The sequence below is a fragment of the Eleutherodactylus coqui genome, chromosome 8 (genome assembly GCF_035609145.1).
Source record: "Eleutherodactylus coqui strain aEleCoq1 chromosome 8, aEleCoq1.hap1, whole genome shotgun sequence".
NCBI classification, from domain to species: domain Eukaryota; kingdom Metazoa; phylum Chordata; class Amphibia; order Anura; family Eleutherodactylidae; genus Eleutherodactylus; species Eleutherodactylus coqui.
In genome coordinates, this window is record NC_089844.1 from 96,072,630 (window position 1) to 96,098,796 (window position 26,167).

At 39.5% G+C, this 26,167-nt stretch overlaps 1 protein-coding gene across 2 annotated transcripts in view; it reads left to right on the forward strand.

Annotated features, from left to right (window-relative positions):
• The window catches only part of NRP2 (neuropilin 2), a 141,930-nt gene extending 116,945 nt beyond the window's left edge, over positions 1–24,985 (forward strand). Inside the window, exons 16-17 of one of the 2 annotated variants that reach the window (XM_066576079.1) lie at positions 20,572–20,634; positions 20,759–24,985. In XM_066576079.1, the coding sequence (XP_066432176.1) occupies positions 20,572–20,634; positions 20,759–21,054 (359 nt within the window). In that variant the 3' untranslated portion in view covers positions 21,055–24,985. Of the gene's footprint in view, positions 1–10,826; positions 18,435–20,571; positions 20,635–20,758 lie in introns of those variants that run through there. The other variant, XM_066576080.1, reaches the window with a different exon arrangement.
• Positions 24,986–26,167: the final 1,182 nt, after the last annotated feature.

A 26,167-nucleotide genomic window follows, 5' to 3' on the forward strand; every position in this document is an offset into this window, starting at 1 on the left:
CGTAATAAAAACATATAAGGATAATATAATTTGCTTGAGAATTCTTCTAATTTAGTTTAAATGTTGGATCTTGAGTGGGTGGGTTACCTTATAGTCACAGGCAGATATCACCACCAGTCTTATGTGTGTCTGGTGAGTCGGCTATGTGTAAGTTTCTTGTGAAAAGTGTTACTTGTTGTATGTCATAGCACTTTAAATATCACGAATATTAAGCCGTAAGAACTACTTTGGTTCCAGCAGTGTCATTAGATATTTAGGTAGTTCAAAACCTTTTTTCTGATACATAAGAAATACATTTAACTACCAAGAAGTAACAATCATATCTTACTACTGGACAATGGCTACACAGCTATTAAATGTCTTCTTTGTGTTCGCTATAATCACGTAGAGACGTAAGGGATTTTACTTTACCAGTGCTGACCTCCAAGCTGTATGTCAGTAAAAGTTAAATTATCAATACGCTGTAATGTAAGTGGTCTATCAGCCAAATGATTTCTTGGTTTGAGTCCTTAACTCAGCACTAATAGAAAAGCAATAGATGACTTCATTGTAAATCTTCCATTAAAGGTAGAGATGATCTGAAATTGTAATTGTCATCTACTGCATCAGACGGTGCCACGCTTCAGAGCAATGGGCTTGATGGAGACTGTGTCTGGGAAACAGGATCTGTGTTTGAGGGGTTTAACTGTTGAATATATTTTTGGTCTGGAACTCCAATAACATTTTCACTCTTATTAGCTTTGAGACAGAAGATATAATTGTGTCTGGAAAGTCTTTGTTCTACAGTTAACATTACAAATGAAGAATTTGATCTTTTTCTTAGTATATGCATGCACATCTTCGTGGCTTCGCTGCCCGCAGCCAGGTGTAATAGCTAACCTATAGTCTGTATGTACTATGCTCCACCATACAATATCTTAAATTCTGGTTTCACATCACTATACAATCTATGTGTATATTTACATAGCCCATATCTGTAAATTGTGAGAAAAGCAGTTGCCCAGGACCAGTAAGATGCACCATACTATACTCTTTAGCCTTGTTCTTTTCTGTCTTAAGGAAGGAAAGCATAGAGGAAATTTATTAAGACTGCTGGAGGAATGCCTGGCACATGCCTCTTAATACATTTGTCGCACCTTGGGCTTTCTATGTGCCAGAGATATAGATTTCCGTTATGCCAATTTCTGGTGTAAATTATAGTAAATCTGTCAGGCTGCAGGTGATCCTGCCCACTCCTGCTAATCCCCCCCCCCCCCCCCCCCCAACGTTTTAGACAAGTGAAAAGAGTGTCAATAATGGGTTAAAAAGTTGCTTATTGATGTATCAACATTTTTTACACCACAATAGTCGTGCAAAACCTTCATTAAAGGGCCACTCTGGCAAAAACACATTTTTTCCTCACTTGATTGCCTGAAACACTCTGGAGGTCTCCTCTGTGTATTGCAGTCACTTCTCTGCACTGCAGCTCCCTGTCTGATTCTTATCAGGCACCATCTTGATGGGGAGATTTTTCTGCTTTCAGTTTCAAATCAATCCCATTATGCATCAGCACAGCATTAGCTAGAGGTTGTACCATCTGTGTCTGCTAGCAGAACAGTTTAATTACCATTACCTTCTATACATATCAGTAAGCTGCAGACCATAAGTATACAGTTATGGGGATGAGTGATGATCTCCTCTATTGCACCTGTGTGGCAGGAGCTGTGTGATCATCATCACTAACTGTGTCTGTGTCCCCCTCTAGGCAGTTTGTGTGGTAGGGTCCATGTAAAGGCATCCCAGGAATTTAGAAATTAACAACAGATAGCATTACTCCAAGTAAATCTGAACTGGTCAGAATTAACATCATATGACCATCTGAGCAGAAAGAGGATGGAAGTTTTAGATAGAAAGGAATAACTAATCAAGGTAACATGAGCTCACTTATATACTATATGCCGGGGGAATAGCTACATAATGAAGGGAAAAAAATCACTGGAGCAGCCCTTTAATTCCTCCATAGTGTACTAATATATGTGTTACAGGAGGCATCCATATCATCTCCTCCTCCTTTTTTCCTCTGCATTTTTCTAGTGCATGTGAAACAGTAAGTTTGGAAAAACATGTTGGCCGTGTTCAGAAGATAGCTGTCAGCTGAAATGGTATTTGGCAAACAGCTATCTTCCCAGCTGTCCAAGAGACATACATGTACGTTATTTCAATAGGACATAGATAAAGGGCAGCTAGACATACCAGTCTTAATGTGAATTAAAAGATTGTATAAATTATCTTCAGGATAGACCATCAATAATTAAAGGGGTTTCCAGGGAGAATACTACTGATGATCTATCCTCATTGAAATTGATGTGAGCTGTGCCTGCACTTACAAGCGTCGGCCACTACACAGAGTTCGGTTAGGAGACTTCCACTCCGACCTCTGTATATTTGCGGCACTAACATAATGCGCCTGCTCAGCTGATCGGTCGGGTCCTGAGCGATAGACCCCAGACAATCAACTATCTCAGGATAGGCCATCAGTAGTATTCTCCCTGGAAAACCCCTTTAATCGCTGGGAACCTACTGCTTGGGATCCCTAGTGATCACCAAATTACCTGACCTGCTGTCAGTGCAGTGGGCCGGACATGCGTCATTAAGGGATGGCAGATGAAATGCCCCAGCTGGCTTTACTCCTATTGAAATAAATGAGAACTGAAAAAGCTATTGCACTTCCGCGCCCATCCCTGCTGTTGGAGGTGGAAGTTCCAGAAGTACTCCCATTTCCCGTTTCAGCTCCCATTGATTTTAATAGAAGTGAAGCCAGCTAGGGCACTTCTTTTGCCATCCCTTATGATGCTGTCAATGCAGCGGGTCGGACGATCAGCTCATTGCCGGTGATCCCAAGCGGCAGGTCCCTGGCCATTACTATTGATGACCTAGATCATCGATAGTTTTTGCCTAGAAAACCCCTTTAAAATCCACCCTGTATGATTTATTTTTACAAAACTGTAGGTTTGACAATGCTGAAGTGTAATGGGTAGGTGGGTATATTCTCAGCATATGTTGGCACTATTTAGATGACAGGAAGTCAGTATGTTACATAAAGACACTTGGCACATGGGTGTTGTGCAAAAAATCAGTTACTGATGTAAGGGCTGGAAAGTTGACTAATGAAATCAAAATGCAGACGACAGAAGGAGCTGTTCTATTGCTCTCATGTCAAAGTCTGAGTTAAGCTGCAGTAGTTCCAGTACTTCTATGTAGACTGCTGTAAATTTGCGGCCCTAGATATACGCCGAGTGAACAATGACACCCACACCTCCCCCCGGCGTTACTGGCATGTTGTTTTTCTCCTTCAGTTGCTTCTATAACCAAACAAGAAAAAATGCATTGGCGTGCCAAGACTGTTCTTGGATATTTACTCGTGCTCCAGGATTGGAATAATCAGGAGTTGTGCAACCCCGGCCTCTCACTCTTTGTATTTAGTTGTCCATTCTTTCCGCTGGTCATTGTGTTTATCAGCACTATTTGATTTGTCTCCACGGCTGCCGATGGTCTTCTAATTTACAATCTCGGTTATGGACAATTTCTTGCTTCGCTGTCTGGCACCTCAGTTAGCTATTTTAAGTCTGCCTGTTTCCTGATACTTTCCATTTATAAATGCCTGAATTTTTTGTTTTTCCATATTTATCAGTAAAAAGCTGAAACCTAAAGTAGCGCCAGGGAAATCATAGCAACAGTTTGGCTGGGTGCTAGAGAATAGCTTGTTTTCCCACAGTTATTCTGTCATACATTATTCAACATAATATGTTGTGTTTAATCACAAAGTTACACGACACTAGAAATTACCGTATTTTTATGACTAGAAGATGCAGTTTTCAGCACAATAAAATCATGCTGAACAGTGTCTAAGCTTTATCGTCTAGAGGCAGGGGGGTCTGATAGATCCAGAGCCCCCTGACCGCTACCTTAATCATCCAGCAGTGCACTGATTGATCATTGGGAGAACTCTGCAGCCATACATACCAGGGGTGCATACTAATAGTTATTCTTAAAGGGAAGCTGTCGTCAACTATACACACCATAAACTAAGGCTGGGCTCACATGAACGTATCTGATTCTATGATATGAATAGTATATGATCCTATGATATACACGTGCGGCATGCAGCTAGTACGCAATGACATTTTTGTTGTAGACTAAGTCAACTAATAGGTGTTCTAAACTTAGACTAGACTGTCTTAAAACTCAACAAATTGATCATTCAGTAAGGCCGCCTGCAGACGGCCGGGTCGGATCCGGCTGTGAGAATTCTCGCAGTGGGACCTGACCCGAGCGCCTGCAGAGAGCACCACAGACTCACCCGCATCCGCAGCTCTAGCTCTTTCATGTGCCGGATGCCGGGCAGCTGGCCCATGCGCAGAGCGGAGCTGGCGGCCGGTGAGTGACGTTTCTGTGTGGGGCTCTGCGAGCCCCGCATAGAATTAGAGCATGCCGCGGTTTGTTTTCTGCACGTGATTTTGCGCAGACAAACCGCGGCCGACTGCATAGGATTGCGTGCTGTAATGCAATCCTATGCAGGCGTGTACGGGCGGAAATTCTGCGGGGAATCCCGCCGCGTACTTTCCACCCGTCTGCAGGCAGCCTTAAGCTATTGTAATAAATCTGGCACATTTTAAGATGGTCTAGTCCAAGTTTGGAATTTTAGGCAGTATTAGTAAATAAGCCCCACTGACTTTGTCAGCGAACACTGCAGGAATGGGGGACCTGGTGAGTGTGAGACACAGTTCCTTGGACTCCCTGTCACTTAAGCTATAAGCAACATGACTCCAGTGAAATGTTTTTTCATTCAGTAAGTAATTAAAGCCCCAGTATCTATACATTAGCTAGTTTTACCTTTCTATCTGAATCTTCCTGGAGTTATTCTCTTCAGTTGGGTCATTTCATTCTGATCACCTGAAAATTTCTGGGCTTTATGGTCTCTCAGAAGTCAAATTTGAAGCAACCATAATTGCTATGTAATGACATTACAAGAACTGTATCACACAAGCTGTTCATAGGAGGAGGGGGGGGGGGGGGGTTACAGAAACTCTTGTCACAGTTATTGCTGATGATTAAAGACTCCTTACACGCAGTTCTAATGAAGGGGATCACAGATCATGACTGTATAATTATGGTTTGCAGTTTAATTAGGTGAATATAGGATACAAAAGGTAATGGCAGTGTCCTCCCGGCAGGCAAAGATGGGTCTGGCTCTAGCTGTGCTGAGGCATCATGGGATTGTTAGCTGAACAGTAGGAAATTGAGCAGGGAGAAATCTCAGCATCAAGATTGCATTTGATAAGTATCAGACTGGAGGATGCACCACATGGATGTGACTGCAATATACAGTGGAAACTTCCATAGTGTGACAGGCAATCAGGTAGGGATAGAAAGGTGCTTTCACTGGAGTGGCCCTTTAATAATTACTGCATCTATTTCTAACGCTGTAGCCTCTGTAATAAAAGGAGGAGAAGAGGAGTATGCCGTTTTTTTAACTGATCAACAATGCCAAATCCACAAACAAATCTGCACCAAATCGGTACTGGTTTGCAGTTATGGAATTTGTTGCAGATTTGACGCAAAAAGTCCAGACTGAATTTCTGCAGCAAATCCGCCCTTCGTGAACATACCCTTAAAGTCTAACTTAAAGCGGGGTTTCATGTATGTGTTTAAATTCCTCTATTATTTGGTTCATAGTTAAAAAACTCCATAGAACTCACATATTTATGTAGAAATGGTGTTCTGTCCTGTGTATTGTTTCTCGTCACGCAAATTGAAATGTGAACCTTATCCATGAAAGTCCTTGGATCTATGTTATGCACATTGCCCCTAAGTGATTGTGTCCTGTTAGCAAACTCATTGTCTATACAGAGGAGACTTTTTTCAATGGCAATGAATGTCTCAGAGATGAGGGGTGACAAGGTAGTTGGGTGTTGTTTATTCCTAGATCTTGATTTTATAGTTGGGAACGGGGCACTGAGGAAGTTTCAGTATGACACATTCATTGCTACTAATAATGAACAATGAGCTGCAAGGCCAGGAAATTGTCATAGCCATGAATCTGCAGCAGGAATGTTCTAGTACACATCCCCGGCACCTCATTATATTCAGATTCCTTCCTATAATAGTAAAGTTTTCTGACTACACCAGCTTTACAATTCTACTTTAGGCCACAGTCTTCAAATATCCCCCTGGATATAGACATTATCACTTTAAATAAAACTATATTAGAGGGATTATCCAACATTTAAAAATTGATGACAACTTGTCCCATTCACTTCATTGGGACAAGCCTCTAGTACTCAGAACAGCCCCTATAAATAACAGTGTTCTGAGTATTAACAGGTTCATGCTTAAATGAAACACTACTTCCGCATTCAGCTGGTTGCTAGGGGATTCCATGACGTCAGTAATGACATCATAGGGATTCCCTCTGCAGACTGGGGCTAGGGAACATACAGAGAGGACACAATGTGTGTCTTATCTACATATCTATGAATATAGATCACTAGTAACAGTAGTGATCTAATGGATTGTTACAATTACATCATTGTTTACCAGTGACCTTTATGTAGGGACAGCAGGGAACACACAGATAATGTATTCCCTGCTAACCTGTGCTCTGGAATAAAAAATAAGTAAATACAGTAACATAAAATGCAAAAAAAGGTAAATAAAAATAAAGAAAATGGGCTACATGTTCTGTGAATCATACCCCCGGTAGTCAGGCGTCTGCAGAAAGTCTAGTCACGGTCTCCAAATTATCTAATATGACTCTGCAGAGGTCTGTGTGTAAATTCTCAAAAGGTACAGAATTTCTGGAACCATTCTTTTATGGAGGATGGTCTAGTATTCTTCTTTTTGACTGTCACATGTCTTATCTTTCATTTTTACTCTCTTTTCTTTTTATTTACTTGGTTTGTATTGTTATCTTAGAAAATTAATAAAACTTGGAATGTTAGAAAAAATATAAAAGGAGAAAAAAGATAAACAGTAAAAAAAATATAAAAAGCTGCCCTCCCCTCAAAAAAGTGTGCCCCTCACCAAACCCCATACACCAATTTTAGACATTCTGCAGTTTGCATGAGCATCAGGTGCTCATGCATTAATATGTTCCTGTCACACAGAATGTATATTACACCAAACATGCAATAATTACCCCAGCACTAATTTTATTCTGTTCTACCCTGACCCTAGGTAGATTTGCGCTTTTACTTAAAAGCTTTCTGTTTTTTGGAAGTTTATCATTCAGAGGCTGCAGCTAAAGCTAAGGGAGGGAAATACATTAAAAGCCAAAATAGTCTTTTCGTTTTTGCCGCTATAGTGACCACAGCAATGCAAATATTTGATATCATCATGCATGCGAGAATTAGCTGATTAATTTTTGGGTTAAATATTACTAATTGCACTAAATACCTTAAAACAATGTGGGGAAATGAGGAAATACTGGAATTTTTTTTCTATTTCTGACCATTTCTCCCAAGAGGTCCTACAGAATTAATCAATATCCACTTCAGTTTTGAATAATAAGAAAGCCCCAGGTATCCTTAAAAAAAGGAAACAAAACATTTTGGGGTACGTAGAGACAAAAAGAAAATCACCTTTAAAATGCAGAGTTTCACAAGGTGAAAATTTGCTTTAGACACGAAGCCACTGGCGTAACTATAGAGGGTGCAGAGGATGCAGTTTCACCCGGGCCCAGGAGATTTAGGTGGCCCATAAGGCCTGTCTTCTCAATATAGGGAGCCCAGTACTATGAATAAAACATTATAGTTGGGGGCCCTGTTACAGGTTTTGCATTGGAGCCCAGAAGCTTCAAGTTACGCCTCTGCGTTAAGGAGTTAAGAGAAGTTGGGGGACCCCAAGCTAAACTTTTGCACCCGGCCCCATGAGCCTTTAGCTACACCCCTGCATGAAGGTCCAAACACCTCGCGAATGAAAGACTTAAAGTTATGATATCTTTATTTTCATTCTAACTATAGTTATATACCTTCATATATATTTTAAGGTTTATGTGTTTAGAAGTTGATCGATAAGCTGCAAATCTTATTAGTGAATATATAAGGGTTCTTTCACATGAGCATTTTTGGTGGAGACAAAACCAAATGGAAACCTGGTCAAACCGGGTCCAAAGTTTGCATCTTTGCACTCTTATTCAAGTCAATGGTTCCATTGTGGGTTCTATTTGAATACTATTTCCTGGTAGCCAAATGGAAACCCCTGCTGGAAGGTTCAATAGAGAACTTTAAGGCCTCATGTCCACGGGGAAAATCAGATCCGCTGCAGATTCTACATGTAGAATCTGCAGCGGGTCCCTCCTGCCCCGCGGACATGAGCGCCGAAAATAAGAATTTAAAAGTATTTACCATCCGGCGCGGGCGGAGAAGATCAGCTGTTCCTCACGGCCGGATCTTCATTTTCGGCCGGCGGATGAATTCCTGACGCCGGCGGCACGTCGCCGGGCACATCCGCCGAGCCGAAGCAAGGAAGATGCGGCCGTGAGGAACAGCTGACCTTCCCCGCCCGCGCCGGATGGTAAATACTTTAAATTCCTATTTTAGGTCTCCCGCGGATCCGGACGGCTTCCATAGGCTTCAATAGAAGCCCGCGGGAGCCGTCCCCGCGGGAGACCCGCACGAAAATGGAGCATGGTCCGGATTTTTCCATGCTCCATTTTTTTTTAAATCCCTTTTATTGACGATCCGCGGGTATTTATCTACCCGCGGGTGGTCAATGCATCCCTATGGGATGCGGATCCGCATGCGGGAGATCCGCTGCGGATCTTAAATCATATTTTGCCCGTGGACATGAGCCCTAAAGCTACGTGAATATAGCCGACATTGACAATAACACCAAATTCACACACCAGTGGCCATTGTCACACCGGCAGCCATTCCTATCATGCAGTATTTATGGCTTTTCTCTGTATTACAAGCTGTCGGTTGCCTGATCAATAATCCTGCTTAGGTAAACAATATTTGGGGAAATTGAGTATGTTTTAGGAGAAGGTAGTTTTAGTGTTTTTGTGTCTACCACTGTTTTATTAAACACAATGTGGCTGTTGATATTTTATGCAGCTGAAGTTCTGCTGCTCTTATATGCACCTCAGTCTATTAATTTTTTAGCCACATTATATGTAATTAATATTAATAGAGCTGTTCATATTTTGAGGGAGGTGAGTGCAAGCTGCAATAGCGAACAGTTTATTTCTTATTCTATACAGTTTGCAGCACACATCCTCTCAGCCTCTGACATATGAATAGTTACAGAGAGGTTGACTTACCCTTGAGAAGAAAAAAAGTGAATTGCCTGTTCAAGTTAAGTTGACAAATTAAGAAAGAGAACAGTATTGCTGAGCAGGCAACATATAGACAAATCTACATGATAAGGGATTTGGCTGACCCTGTGTTATTGGAAACTGTATATTTCTTCAAGGTCCAGCTTATAGCCTGTGGTATTTCATGCACCTCCAAGAATGTAACTGGATGTCTTTCGCTCAACATAAATTTAGATCTAGCCAAGGCCAGTCTACTTCAGAGACAAGCAATTTCCCAAAAGTTTGGGAACTTGTACTTGTTTTAGTCGAGTAGATTTAAAGGTATCCTTCTCTTTCCTCGTTTCTCATTACAAATCATCTTGCACATCAAGTCTACATTTCCCATCCCGGTTTATGCACTTCATAAAATTCTGGCAGGCATAATGGACAAAATATTTGTAGACAAAGTTTGTTTGAAATTGTGTTTGAGATCTTCAGCTGCTTGACCTTTCGCAGTCTTAGAACACATTAATGGCTCATGTTTATGAAGTGCATAAGAGAAGTGAGGATATTTTTTAGGGGGTTTTGTGTGGTCATTAATCCCAAGCAGCTCAGCACATTGCGAGATAAAATATGTAGTACATGGCCAATTTGTTCAGTTAAATAAAACAAATAGTAGATCATTAAATCCAAAGCACCCTACCACCCATATCTTCTGGATGGTACTTATACTTTTGACATACTGTATCAGACAGAGGATGTGATACTATAATTTTGGGGAATTCGGTAAAGCATAAGATGATGGCATTGTCTAAGTGTGTTTGGCAAATGTGTGTTGTATTGACTGGTGGGCACCCCTTTTCTTCACCTACAATGTGTGCATGAAAGACAACCATTGTAATTAAGTTTTTCCTGTTCTGCATTTGTAAATCAGACCTGTTTGGTTTATGGACTATTGTTCTGATGACTCTAGGAAAAAATCCCCACACTTTTGTATGATTTCTATCACATTTCACTTTCTCCTTAAAACGTTGGGCTGGGCTTGTGTAATCTGAAAAGTGTTTTTTAGGTATTTACTATTGATAACCTATCCTCAGGATCAATAGTTGATTTCGAGGATCTACTGCTTGAGGTCGAATGTGTCATTGGGGTTGGAGACAGAAGTGTAATAGAAAGACTTGCCTTACATTACACTTATGACTCCACATTGGGGTCGGAGCAGAAAGTGTAATAGATGTCCTCACTGTCACTGAGGTCAATGGATGCAAAGCCTTTCTATTAAACTTCCGGCTCCGACTCCGATGATGATTTTCAGCCCCGCTGCACTAATGGCAGGCCAGAAAATCAGCTGGGATCCTGAGGATAGGTCATCAAAAGTAAATGCTTGGAAAACCATTTTAAGATTATAAATGCATGCATTTCTTATTCTTATAGATTAGTAGGAGTGTTTTATAAATAAAAATGGAAAAGCATTTAAAAGCATGTGTGATTTCTCTTGATCTTAGTCCTCCTACATCCCACCTAGCAACGCTCTTCTGTGTCTCTCCACCAGGGGGCACCCTTCTACCAGGGAGCGAGCCCACAGTGGATACGGTGTCAGTGCAGCCCATCCCAGTCTACTGGTATTACGTTATGGCAGCAGGAGGCGCTGTTCTGGTGCTGGTCTCCGTCGCACTAGCCTTGGTGCTCCACTACCACCGCTTCCGCTATGCGGCCAAGAAGAGCGACCCAGCCATCACCTACAAAACCTCACACTACGCTAATGGGGCACCTCTGGCAGTGGAGCCTACCTTAACTATAAAACTAGAGCAAGATGATCCCGATCACAGTTCACGTTGCTGAGGGCGATATGGACGCTGGATCTAGACTTAAAAGACTCAAGAACTGTTGGCTCAATTTGCACTTTTATTCTCCCTTTCCTTATAAACCCAACAATACTTTGTTCTGCATATTTTTGAACTCATAGACATCTCGACCCCTCTTGACTGTCTCTAAAATCTAATGCTGCATCTTGGAATATGTTTAAGATAAAGGGGCAATGCCTTTTAGAACCTGAATGCTCTTTATTTTATTTTCAAAGACAATTATTTTTCCAAGTTTTACTTTGAATTTTCCCCCAGATGGAAAACAAACATTGCCTGAAAACATAAAGGAAAGTTTGTAAGAGTGTACATACATACATATCTATATCCCTGTGTGTATGAGATAGCATGTAAGTAGTGGTGAAAACCACTAATGAAATTAGGCAATTAAAAGAAGTGTATTTCAGTGAGCTCACAGACACTTGTGCCCCTGATCATGTGACTAATGCCATTGAGTACTACATATGGTAGAGCCCAGGATGGAAGAACATTGGGGCCAAATCTATAATGTTTGTGAATGTTAATGTACATTTACTATAATGCATATTTAATGTTATTTTGCTACTTCTGAATCCTTATTTCCCAATACTCCCTACAGGCTACTATTTAGAGAATTTTCCTAGCAAGAGTTAATTTACTTACATGATTGTGCCAATTTTTCAACTTGTGCTTGAGGAAAATATCTTTAAAACCTGATAGCCACATTAACAAAATACAATGTTACCGGAGGAGTAATGGGAAAAATGTCAGTACTGTAAAGCTCACTGCAGTACATTTTTAGACAGCTTATAGTACATATATGCAATTACAAAAACATGAGTTATTTTTAATTTCTCAAAAAATGTTCTTTTTGTAAGTTTTCAAAAATCCATTTTGCTTAAGTGACTATTTTTATGGCCTCACACAATACAGAATAATACCCTTTGACCTGTTTTCAAGACAGGAGCCGTGAATAGAACATAAGTAGGGTAAAGTATAAAAATGACTGCAAAGTAAAGTACTAGTATCCCGCAAGAAAGTGAAGGTTACTAGAGATGAGCGAGCTTACTCACTAAGGACAGTTGCGTGAGCGAGCATTGTCCTTAGCGAGTATCTCCCCGCTCGGAAGAAAAGGTTTGGCTGCCGGCGCGGGTGACAGGTGAGTTGCGGCAGTGAGCAGAGGGTAGCGGGGGGAGAGAGTGGGAGAGAGAGATCTCCCCTCCGTTCCTCTCCGCTCTCCCCCGCAGCTCCCTGCCCGCCGCTGGCAGCTGAATCTTTTCTTCCGAGCGGGCAGGTACTCGCTAAGGGCAATGCTTGATCGAGTAATTGCCCTTAGCGAGTATGCTCGCTCATCTCTAAAGGTTACCCAATGAAAGCATGTAACTGAATGTTTACCTTTTAGAACACGACTATTTCTTCTCTGCACTTGTCTTTATACATTACCCCAGGTATATTTCACCTACTGCTATCCTTGATTATAGTTAGAGGAGCTGCACCTACATGTTCAGATCTTTACGGCCATTGGATGTGCACCTCAATACTGAAGTACTGGATTACTGAATAATTTCCTTTATAGACTATTGGTTCATTTGATTCTTACCTCACAGCCATCTTTGATTGGCTCTATTTGCCCAGTCTATGAATGAAGTGATTTTTGCTTAATGTATTCAGAGCCTTTGTATATCACTTCATTATTTAATGATTACTGCCTTATCTAGTCATTGCTTTGTATCATTAACACAATGTAATTAAATCTATGTGGTCATTGCCATAAAGCAATATCTACATTAGGTTCACGAGTAGGAGTAAAATTGCTACATAGAGGTTATTTTGATTTATCAAAAGCAATCAACGGCCATTGTTCCATTTCCCGCAATGGACAGTACCAATGGGACATCATTTGTTCAAAACAAGATAGTGGGTTAAATTACTTGTATATGAACACTTGTTACTCTTCCTCACCCTCCTGTCTTTTATGCCATTTTTTAAGGAAAAATGGGCAAAAATGACAGCTATTTTTTTCTTTTCTAAAGCAGAGGGGCAAAGGATAGAAAGTGGCCAGCAGACCTGTTTGTAGTGTTCTTCAAATAATAGCTCAGCTGGTAAAGAGATACCTTCATTTATTTCAAGCTGTATTAGGTAAATGGTGGCTGCTACAAATTCTAGGAACCCTTGCTATGCGTCACCTTTTGATTTTAACTCACTTTGCTTAAAAATACAATCTACTAAAACAATGAGTAGATTTATATGTTAAAGTTCCTACACTTTGACAGAGTTAGAAATATTACATACAGTATTTACATCTGTGGCAAATTTGAGTGTAAATTTTTCATCTTTATGATGAGAGACTTCAAGCTATGGTATCATCTAATGGAATCACTAAGGAGAATTCCTCTACGTCCAGGAAAATAGGAATAAAGAAGACCTGTCGGTTCTCCTGACTTGTGTTTTAGTCATTTTTGTGACCTCCCCATTGTAACAATTCCTAGAATGTCTTTCCTTATAACTCTGTATTGTGCCATTATACTCTTATTCATCTTACAAGTTTAGGAATAAACTGACAGCTGAGTATCATCTTTTGGGTTGTGACCCTACGCAATCTAACGCTGGTCAATCAGTGCAAACAATGCCAGTGCCAGACAAAGGAAATGTTAACATCCAGTTGTCAATTTATTCTTAAGTTTCTACTTTTACAAGGGCCAACTCTTGGCCGAAAAATCGTTCAAACAAGCGATTTCCAGTGATAGTCATCCCATGTAAAAGTAGGACCCAACAGATTAATGAGCAAGATCTTTCATTAGTTGCTAGTCACTTTGTTTCAGCTCTCTGAAATGAAGCAACTAATGAGCGACTTCTCGCTCAATGTAAACAGGCAGTCGTTTATCTACGAATGACTGCCTTTTCACTGTGAATGGTGGGTGGCTGGAAGAGGTCTTCAGAATGCTCTGCCTATATATTGAATGACTATCACTCCTGTGTTAAAGCAGAGGATGGTTATCTCATGTAGAAGTACCCGAAGAGGAATAACAGAAGAACGGCACAATACAGAGTTGTAAGGAAATTGTCAGTTCATGGATAATGCAAGTATTTACTAAAAACAGACATGTCAGGAGAGCTTGCAGGTTCTTTTTAACACTTTAGGGCTATGTTCATGGTTGTATTGAATGTTCCACTTGGAGCCTCTGATGCAGATGCAGCACAAAATATTAGACAAAATAGCACATGATGGGAATCTGATGGACCCCATTGTATCTTATTTCAATCAGCATAAAACTATCGCTGGCTTTTCGTTCCATGTAAATGTTTCCGGCTTAGCGCTTCACATAGAAGGTGAAGTGCTCAGGAAGAACCCAGCGGTGAAGTCTGTCTAAACGCTCTGCACAAGCGCTAACGACCTTAGCGGTGACGTCAATGCTCGTGCAGTCATTTAGCCGACTGTCGTCCCATGTAAAAGGGCCATTACTCATGGGCTGCCTCTGGTTTTGCAGTTCAGCACCATTCAAGTGCACATAACTGAGCCAGACACAGCCCATTGACCAGAATAGCACTTTCTCTGAAAAAAAAAGCACACTAGGGCAACATTTACTTAGACCAGTTTTTACATGCTGATATTCGATGTCTATGCTGCCGGATACGAGCGACCAATTGATTTAAAAGTCGCAAACCAAATTTTCTCATCTGGTGGCACCTCCAAGCTGCAGTAGGTGTTTGCTATAATGTACACCAGTTTGCAGTGTAGATTGCAGTCAATGTAATAGGCTGCATGCAGCCATCCCTCCTAAAGCCAGGCCTCACTCGCTTTTTGAAAAAGTGTAGAGTATAAATGCTCCAAACGCACATGTTCTCAAATGGCGAATTTTAGACACTAGAAACCTCCTTATCAGGGCATAGTAAATGAATCCCACTGTATTTCCTAGTCTTGTACCTCACTATTTGTTTAAGCACTACTAAAACATGACTAAAATATGCCATGGAGGTTACCATTGCCTCTCTACAGCTAATCTTACCCATTGCCACAGCATGTCTTTACTGTATTTACAAAGTAAGCCAAAAATTCAAATCTTGGTACTGCAACTTTTTAGTTTTGGTCATACATTTCAGGAGAAAATCTCATTATTTCACATTTCAGATTAAGACACATCTATAATTGATGAGACACATGCACTTTTGTCATGTGTTTTTATTTATTTTTTGTAATGTACATAACAATTGTGGCTCACACATTTTGCAGTTTCAGTGTTAGTGGAGCTTAAGAACAATAAGTTTTACTTATTTTTTTAGGTAGCAAATGGGTGGCCTTATATGCTAAAGTGACATAGAAATGTATATTTTTTTTGTATCCATGCTGTTCTTTGGGTGTTTGAATGTATTTCTCACAGAAATGCTAGTATACAGTTCACTGCTGTGTATAATAATTTTGAGCCTTTTGTATTAGATTGGTTCTGTCCATTTAGCATTACTGCTAATTATTTTTCTGTGATGTAATGCGCACCTACTGTAAGTATGTGCCTAGAAGTTGAAATATTTTGTACATTGTAAAGTACCTGTATACCAGGAGGCAAATCAGGCAGTGTTGTGAGATAAAACGGAGACAAAAACTTTACCAGCTTTAAATTCCCCATGTTTCATCCACTTCACATGAAACAAAACTGTTTATTTTAAAGCAACCTAATGTTCACTGTTTCTTGTCGTGTTTGTGTTTTACTGGAGGATCCTTTATTCTTCCACTTTCTATATGTCACTGTTGTCCATCTGATGCCACATGGATGAGATAGGGTTCTCCAGTGTCGGACTGGGGTACACAGGGCCCACCAATAAAATTAATTCTGGAGGCCCCTTGTGCAGTTGCATGCAAATATTACCTGATTCACAAATTTCTTGCCGCTGAATTCCCCATCTACTTCAATAGAAAGGTGGCTGCATTTGTGTGCGGCCCTGTCTCCACTGAAGTATATCAAGAATGCAGCAGGCCGAAATTGAGAGACTCATTTACCCAATATGTGCACATACTGTGTGCAGCTTGGATGGGAGGTTGGGGCCCACTTTGGCTCAGAGCCCACTGGGGGATTCATCTGTTCCCTGTGGGCCAGCTGGAGCCTGGGATCCTCGATGTCCTTCTACAGTCCCGAGCTGCCTCTATAGGCTTTCTTGTGTCACATAGCCTAAGATCTAAGTAGGTCTCATCATGAAAACACTTGGACAACATAGCAGTGCATGGAAGCCAGTTGTTAAGTCTATGTATGGTGATTACCAATATTCTTCAGGGATCTATGTTGCAAGAATTAATTCTCATGATCCATTTAGTCTGTTGTCACGCCAACTTGCTGCACAACACATTATAAACCCATTTAGCATGAAAGTGGTTCTTACAAAATGGCTTCCTTCCGGAGCCGTGTTTTTGTACGGAGACTTTTTTCGTAAAGCCTAATTACAGGAGGAAATTTGTTGTATGTGTTTTAAAAATCACATCAGTCCTAAAGTGTAAGTGTAATTACGCTGCTAGTTTTCTCTTGTCTGTTTAATCGAACAGCAGTATCTAAGGCTTACCATCTGTTGCCACATGCTTAGAACAAAGTTCTACAATTGTAAATAGCATTTACTGTTTGACTCAAATGAAAAATAATATATATGTACACACGAAAAGAAGTAACCAGCTGCATTGTGCACAAATGAGAAGACTAAACAAAAGGAACAAATACAACAAGGCACCTTTTGGCCCTGAGTTTCCTATTTTTTTGGAAAGTGTTCCTCATTAATGTGTTTTTCTTCTACATCTTTGCTGCCTTTTTAGATGCTTGTGTTGTTGTTGTTGATAACATTTGAAAGACGTGCATAAAAGACAAAATATCATGAAATGTATGTTCTCTTTCCTAAGTAATGTAAAGTCTTTTTTCTTTTCCGTGTTTGTCATGTTGCTGTCTGGTTCTGAAGGGGTTGCTTTAAAACATTTTACAAATATAATTATTGAGGCCTATAATACACAAAAAACTATTTGGACTTTATATTTAGTCAAATGCAGTTTCTTTGTGGGGAAAAAAAACCAAAATGTACTAAAAAAATAGTTTTTAAATATGCCTTGTGGCAAGAGGGAGATCTTATGGTCCTTTATTAAAGGGATAATCACATTGATAGGAATCTGTACAGAACTATCTCTGAGTAAGGCATAAGTCAGTGGCCACTTGTTACCTCTGAGCCAGACGCCAAAACACGTCATTCGGATCAGCCAAATAGTTGTCCAAGGACGGATATACACAGTTTGAAAAATTGGAGAACAAAATTATTAACATAACTAAAAAATGGAGAAAGGAAAATCTCACCCTATCCCACTAATACAGGAAAGCTTGCCTAAAAGCAGGGCAATCGTCCTGACGAGGGTGGTCCCATGTCTGGAACCTAGAGGCTACCTAGACTGTCCCTAGGTGGTCAAAAGAGGTGACAATTGACAGATGTTAATCACAATAGTCACAGCAACACTAGGAAGATGATGTATTAATACCAAGTAATCAGTATAAAGACTGAGGATTTATCTGACAGAGTTACACCAGGAGGATGTGGACCGGACCAGAACTCCACCATGAGGAGGGGAGTTGGAGCCAGAATATATACACTAAGTATAGTGACTGATTGGCAGGCTGGGGATGTCACTGCCGACCAATCAAACTCCACATCAGCAGATGAATGATCACTCATTGGCTTCCGTGCCATAACATCACTCTTCTATTTACTTATACAAAAATACCATCTTCTATAATGGCTGGTGGCCCAAGATTTACCCATGGTTGCCTAACATTCATTCCTCATAAAAGAAGCAACAACTCCTTAAACCAATATTCATTAGTAGTAGACAATTTATAATCATAATAGACCTTTTTTTAAAATTTTGGTCATTGGCCAACTGCACTTCAAAGTCCTGATCCAGATGGTTATGGGTTTCTCAGTCATGGTTCTGTCCTTTATACTCTTGATACAGGTTTTATATCAATGTGATTTTGTGCTCTGATTGAAGGCACTGCCCTTAAATATAAGACCACACCATAATTTTTATCCATGTTTCTACCTGTTAATTATTTGCCAACAATTGGGCATGGAGAATGCTGTTCTTTATCTATATGCTGTATAATGTTCTTTTCTATGAAAACCCTGGTAAAATCACTATTGGAAAATATGATATCCAATCATTTCCTCCCTCCCCTTTATAATTGCGCATTTCTTGCTTTGTCCTCTGCCTGAGAATGAAAGAAAAAAACTTATGGAAATTTGAAACTTATTTGATCATGTGCTGTGTGGAATGTAATTAAAGGATAATATTTTTGTACAAACATCTGTTTCTCTTTACTTACCATTGAAAATGGTTTGGATAAATGATGCTGGCTTTCAAGCACTTAAACAAATTCACAGCTTTTTGTGTTCCCCATCATCCTCTCTTTCTTCTGGTATCAGCATTTTGCTTACTGTCTTGAAGTTTCAATCAGTCTGTCACCTGAGACGACAATGATGGTAGTTCCGGGATTTTACTAAAGTTGCTAAGTGCTAAATTGCCCGAATGTGATTATAATGACGATTGTCCTCTCTCTGGGGTAATCAACAAAATGGGACATCATTTTCCCTTTCCCTAAAGGGCAGAAGTAAGCAACACAATCACACTGGTGTGCATCAGCAGCTTAGCAGAAATTTATATTGATGATCTCACCAGACTTAGTTTCTCAGCTGGTGCAGTGTTTTTGTATTTTGGATAAAACGGTATGTTTTGTGGAAAAAGAGCAGAGGTCAGACGGGAAAAAGTGCTGGAAGTTGCCGCACTGGATGGGATATAAATGTTCTTCTCTAAGAGCCACATGTTCCCTGTGACCCCAGATTTAGCTATATCACGTAGAATGCAATTAGGTAATCCGATATAACAGGATGAAGGGGTATGTAAATGTTTATAGGATTAAAACTCTTACTTGGCTTTGACAATAGTATAACTGAGCATGACCAATTTTATGTAATTGATTTTTTTTACATATTGGTCCATTTGTTAATTAGTCATTTTTAAGCAACAGAAAGCTCTGTCTGGTATAATGCTGGAAATTGTAGCCACTTATACTAATCCGGTATGACTCTGATGCATGTTGGCTTTAAGCTTTTATTCACATGTGTTTACAAAAAAAAAAAAACCTGAAACAAGGTAAAGGCCTGCAAATCGTAAAAAAACCTTGGTTAGGAGAAACTGTGTGGGTACTATCATATGTACCAACCTAACTGGTATGACATAAGCTAAACTTTACAAGTCTGATTTTGACTACTCTAAACTAATATGTTTATGTGGTTAAATAATTAGTAATTAGTGATGTGCAAAAAGTTTGGTTTGGTCCGAACTAGTTCAAACTCAACTGGAAGTTTACCAAAACCACTAAAACTGGTGCATAAAACTCTGAAAGTGTTATATGGGTCTTTTATGGCACTTAGGCAGTAGTATACACCAGTGTTTAGGACTAGTGTAGAGCGAACCAAACCAGTAGAACCATGTTTCATTTAGAACTTTAGTAAAATCTCAGTTTGAGTTTGCTCTGAACCAAACTTTTAGCAAAGGTCGACCTGAAACAAGTTTTACTGGTACTTTAACATTACCAACACTACTGGTAAAGTTAAAGACCCCTTAGCTTGTTTTCTAGACAAGTAACTTTGAACATCTAAACAATGTTAAATGGGGTGCTTCCTGGTACTCTGTCTTTATGGCTCTATAAAATCTAGACATGGCCTCTATAAAGCTGATTTGGGGAACTGTGATGAGACATTGGGTCCCACATGGAGAAAAGAAATCATACACAAATTTGTGGCAGACTGGTAACCAGTCATATGATTCTTTTTAGTTTCTAATCTGCCCCAGAGAAATCTGTAATTAGATTGGTTACCTTGAGCAGCATAGCCATTTTTTGTCTACAGTAGTCATACAACATATAAATGTTCATAGTTCTGTTAATAACATTACTGTTAAAGAAGCACTCAGGTTTTTTTTTAAATCCATTTCACTATCACTGATCCCTGCTGTGAAGAGTCCAGTTCTCATTCCCTGCAGGGTATTCTGGACTTTTCTTCCCACCTCCAGGTCACATGACCAGCAATCTGACAACATTCTGTGCCCTGCAGTTAATGGGGCAGATTTATGACAACTTTCATAAAGTCCTTCTTTATTAAATTGTTAAACTATCAGTATGGATTGTTATGCTGTCACTCTGGAGAACAGGAGCAAAATAATGACATTTATTAATCCACAAACAAATTGTAAATTAATAATTAGTTTGCAAAATGCTAAAACTAAACCCATTTGGACCTTTTTGGTAATAAAACCCATGTATTGGAGCTGTAACTTTTAATGACTTTTATAATGTATGCATTTTGTTTCTGAATCTTTGCTAAAATATTCTAACTTGTTTACATGACATCTAAAAATGTTTCATCTGTGCTTCTTTTTAGTGGATGTTCCAGTTATAAGAAATAATTATGACCTACAGGGACGTAGCTTTGGAGGGAAAATAAGTAAGAGACACTATTTTCTACTCTGTCTTCCTCTTGTCTTTTCTATTATATATTTTATCTTGTCTATTCTGTTATATACTATGTATTATGATATAATTTTTGATATCTGTTTGCTGTATTGTAGGTGACTATGAATCGCACACAACGTTTCCCACAAGTAATGTGGTAACTCCAAGATCTGACAAAGAAGAAAGTTGGCTGTATACTTTGGATCCAATTTTAGTGACCATTATTGCTATGAGTTCTCTTGGAGTCCTTCTTGGGGCTATTTGTGCTGGTTTGCTACTCTACTGCACATGCTCCTACACAGGTCTCTCCTCTCGTAGCTCTACAACTTTAGAAAACTACAATTTCGAGCTTTATGATGGAATAAAACATAAGGTGAAAATGAATCCACAGAAATGTTGTTCTGAGGCATGACAGAATGCTCTAGCTTAGTGATTTTGAACACTTGGTGACTCCCTTTTAGAAGTTTCTTAGCCATCAAATGTGGTGGCAATGAATTAGCTGTTTCAGCTGCTTTTCTTCATAAGGACACTGAAACTGTCTTACTACAAATAAACTGAAGGAAATTGATTGAGAAGAAAGGACAATTCTCACTTTCTACCAATGCCTCCCAAAACTCCAATGCCTCCCAGTTCTAGAGACCTGATGTATAACTTTTCGGACTACCCTTCAGATGACATATCTCTCCATGGAGGAGTGGTATAAATGGAAATCTCGTATCAGTGCTGTTAGTGTTGCCACTTGGACCTTTGGGAACCACAGTACTTTTAGTATCCCGAGATCAACTTCACCCAACCCCAAGTAAAGAGTTGCACGACAGCATCTAGACATGAGTAGAAGAGCCTTAAGATTAATTGTGATTCAGAGCCATTTTCTACAGCTAGGTCTGTGATGGAAGTGAGACCGTCATCTACTTGCGGTCTATTACAGTTTTTTGTTTCTTTTCAAAATGCCTAGAACAAAAGGACACATTTTTAAAGGGTTTTATATTCAGAGCTGGCTTTGATTGTACCTTTTATGTATTGTATGTTGGGTGGGTGGGGATGATTACAGTTCATGTATTGTTTTCTGGTGAAGCTTATTCAAGTTACATTTGACTCCTAAACTGCATTTGCTATCAATGTGCCGTAACCTGATTTATTAAAGTGCACTTCCCTCTAACAAATATTAGAGACAGCTTTTTAATGGGATGTTCAATTTTATACACCCATTTCTATGCTGCATTCCTATGAGCACTGGTTCAGCTGTAAAATGGCTGTCTTTTCTATATGAAGGAGAGAGAAGTACTTTAATGAAGCATCCAGTCATTTAATGTTCAGGTGAATTACAGAAAGAGTACAATGGACTATGGACATTCTGGTAAGATCATTTAGACTGCTGATCAATGTCTCGTGTTATTTCAGTTCCCTTGCTAAGGCTGTACTAGTGCAACTTCAAAATACATCTTCATTGAGTGACCCTAATAGGAGATTAACCCCCTCTTAGATTTTTCTGCAGTGAACCGTCTTTCTTCTAGCAGAATTTAAAAAGCAGAAGAAAAGTATTTCCTTGGGTTAATGTATTTGCAGTTTGTCATGCACATATTATGTAATATTAGCTTAATAGATATCCTCCATACTTCTGTAGATCACATATCATATCCTTTAATCATATCTTTCCTCCTATTTCCATCTAGTCTCCATCTGTTCCATGACCAAAATCTGTTCATCCAATGCATGACCTTAAGTATGAACAGCCTTAAAACATGCAGAACTAACTGGGTAGCAAAGCATGCTGGGAGTAAACTAAAAGCCACTTCTTAGCTGTGTCTGCCTTAACTATATGTAGCATAACTCATCAGCAATGTATTTACATGTAGTGGCCATGTAGCATTAGTTCATATGAAGGTAAATGGCATGCATTTATAAAGTTTATACCCCCTACAGGAGACATTTGGTTCAGTCATGAAGCATTTTAACTAAATCGAAGATTACGGGCAAAAACAATTGTTGACCTAGTCAATAGCCAATCGTCAGGAACCACCCGCTTAGGATCCCTGGCAATCAGCTGATCACCAGTCTCGCTGTCAGTGCAGCAAAGCCAGACATCATCAATGTGAACAGGAACAGAAGTGCTGTTGTGGGCTTCACTCCCATAGAAATGAATGGGAGCGGAAGTCGCTATTATACTTCCAAGTCCGACCCCAGTGTCAAAGGCGGAAGTGTAATAGTCACTTTAGCACCAACTGATTTTAATGGGAGTGAAGTCCATTATGGCACTTCTGCTCCCATCCCTGATGATGATGTCCGATCCTGCTACAGAGACAGCAGGCCAGACAGTCAGGTGATCACTGGGGATCCTGAGCAGAGGGTCCTTGGCCATTAACTATTGCTGACCTATGCTGAGGATAGGTCATCAAGAATTTGTTGCCTGGAAAATCCCTTTAAACACAAAACGTAGAAGTGTAAACGTTTCTATCATTCTTCTGTTCTTTCTCTAGGATCGAATTCCAGTTTTGGATTTGCTGCTGTGTGCTACCAATTGTGCCAATCTAGTTGCACATAACGAATTGGTACAATGAATAAAAAAAACATACAAACCCATAAATCAGTAATGAATTGTCACATTAGATTAGTACATGTCCATTACGTATTCTTTGGTGAATGCTCATTAAATAGCACTTAGTAGCAACTATAAGGGGCAATAGCTGCCATTTTTCTGGTTATTTTGGTGCCTAATCATTGACTTTCATTTGTAGGTTTGTATTTAAGGATAGTAATGCCCAGTTCATTGTACTGTGTATGACTATTCTTTGGTAAAATAGCAGAAACTAGTGTCTTATGCCTACGAAAAGCTGTTTTCTTGTTGTAATTTTGATTAAGGAAATAGGGGCTGTTTACATATCAGGAGCAGCTACATTCATAACCTTTCCTTTAAACATAGCCCTGTTTCCTACTTAAGTGCCTTGAATATTCGGAAGATGGAACTCATTATTTAATGCCATGATTTCCTGAGGGCCCTTTGAAATGTGAATGTGATCTACATGTTTAGGACTTGGTTTGAAAAACTAATGTAGTAAGTGTGTAGTTCCTGTTGCCAAAGTATGGATAGATATAGCCATTGGGTGATTATTCATACAGGACATAGGGGCATTGTTTTGTTTGTTCTAGTCTTCTCTAAAGACTTCCACTTCGTATATGTAGAAGGTTCCTTTACTTTTAGATTAATGGTGCATACTCTCATAATTATGGTTACAGACTTTTCCAATGCTTTACTGCCATCAAGTCACTAGAGACTATTGAAATGACAAAAAACTCCCTTAAATAGTTCCTATACTTTGTACCATAGTGGAAGGAAAAGTGAATGTTGTGTTGCAGTTGCCAACTGTTCAGTGCCTCTTTAAGGTGAAAGTTTATGCCTAACGCATACAATGCAGCAGGTCAGAATTTTATTACTGTAGTAGAAAGTGCAACGTTTTTGATGTGTAAGGTTTAGGCTAAATTCACATCTGCGCTAGGGATTCTGTTATGGGAACAGGACATTGGAATCCTCTAAATGAGTGGATCCATCTCATAATGGAACCAAACTGTGCTGAACAGACCCCATTGACTATATTGGGGTCCCTTCGGTTCCTGAACCTGTCCGGCATATGTACCCAACAAAAAAGTCCTGCATATATGACTTTTTCGTCTGGCATTTCATGCCGGATCTCCATCGGAGGCTCTAAACGGAGCCTCCGACACAGTTGTGAATAGAGCCTTACTTTTGTTAGCTTTTTGTACAAAAGTGACCTCTGTACTACCAGGGCAATTTACTATGCCCTGACCATTAGTTATACTGCTATCTGAGAATGTACTCAGACCTCCTAGTAGTTCTTCAGGACAAGGCTGCCATCCATGAATGTATCTCGTATTGTTTAACTGATGAAACCAGTAAGTTGTTCCTCTTGTATGAAGACTTTAATATCTTCGAACCATATAGTAGCAGAAGTACCCAGCTGTTAGAATAGTGCTATACTTTTCAATTGAGGTCTTATACACCAGTTTGTAATATCACAAAAAATTAATTTTATCTACAAGCACCAATATTACAAATCAACATGTTTCAGGGCACTTTTTAGCTAATCAGTTTTCTTAAACTACTCCTTGGAAAAGTAACTCAACAAGGTCATTGCATTAAATGCTTTTCTACCCTTTGCTTTATATCAGTGTTCCCCAACTCCAGTCCTCAGGGACCGCCAACAGGTCATGTTTTCAGAATTTCCCCAGTATTGCACAGATGATGTAATTATTGTCAGTGCTCAGACATTGCCACAGGTGTTCTTACCATAGGATATCCTGAAAACATGACCTGTTGGTGGTCCCTGAGGACTGGAGTTGGGGACCCCTGCTTTATATATTTCATTTCCGGGTGACTTTAGTAGGGAAGCCATATCACTCTGTGGTGGTTTGAGATGAGTATAAAAGGTGAATAGTATGAAATACAGAATGCCTAGATTATTAATCATTGGATATAATGGTCAATCATTATTATGGTTACCATTGCAAGGAAAACCAAGGAACTGGACTGTATGTATTTTAATGATATATGTATTTAGATGTACATAAGGGATAGATCAGGATGTAAAGCGTAAAAAAATTATTTTGACCAATGTCAATGCCTGATTTTCCAAATGGCGCCTATATAGTTATCAATGACATTGCAAACCAATCTGAATTTAAAATCTAATAGTCAGTAACTACTCATTAGATGCCAGTTATACAGTTGATTCAGTATTTCTCCATTGAAATCTCTAGCTCAGTTGTTTGCCGTATGGGTTACCTGCATAGCTATCCTTTGAGTTGGCTATTAAATATAGATTTCCGATTAGATGTTCCAAAAGTAAATCAAACTAACACATCCTATGATAATACAAAAAAAATATTTGGATTTCCAACCCAAAATTTTGTAAGAATACATTTATTTTCAAGAATGTTAGTAAATTTGTTCAGAATTTAAAGGAACATTCCACAAAAAGCTGATACACTGTGTTATCTCTGCTGTAGGACTTTAGGGGGCGGAGCATGATACACTACATGGATTTGGAGAACACCAATGAGAATCCCTTTGTGATGCACCTCCCTGCAGGCCCTGTACTAAGCAAATCATCATGTTTCAGTTATGTCTCAAATGTTCCTTTAATATTAAAACAGAAGAATACAATAAGTATTTTTGTAATTTTGCTACCATAGTGGGGCTCTAACTCTACATTGGAGCCACATTGCCTCACCAAAGGATAAGCAGATCTTTTCCGTGTTGTCCAACTATCAGATCCTGACTAACATTGAAATCAACAAAGGGCAAAAGCAGTGATGCAAATGTTGTCATTGTTCCACAAACGAGCTGCTTTTTTTTTTTTTATATACAAAATGACAAATATTGTACCCGGTAATGTAAACAGTCTTAATGAATGTGCACAGGGTTCATCAACCTCAACAGAGCAGCTACAACTTCATACAGGACAGTCGGAATGTTTTTTTGTATTGAAGGGTCTGATCTTACATCCATA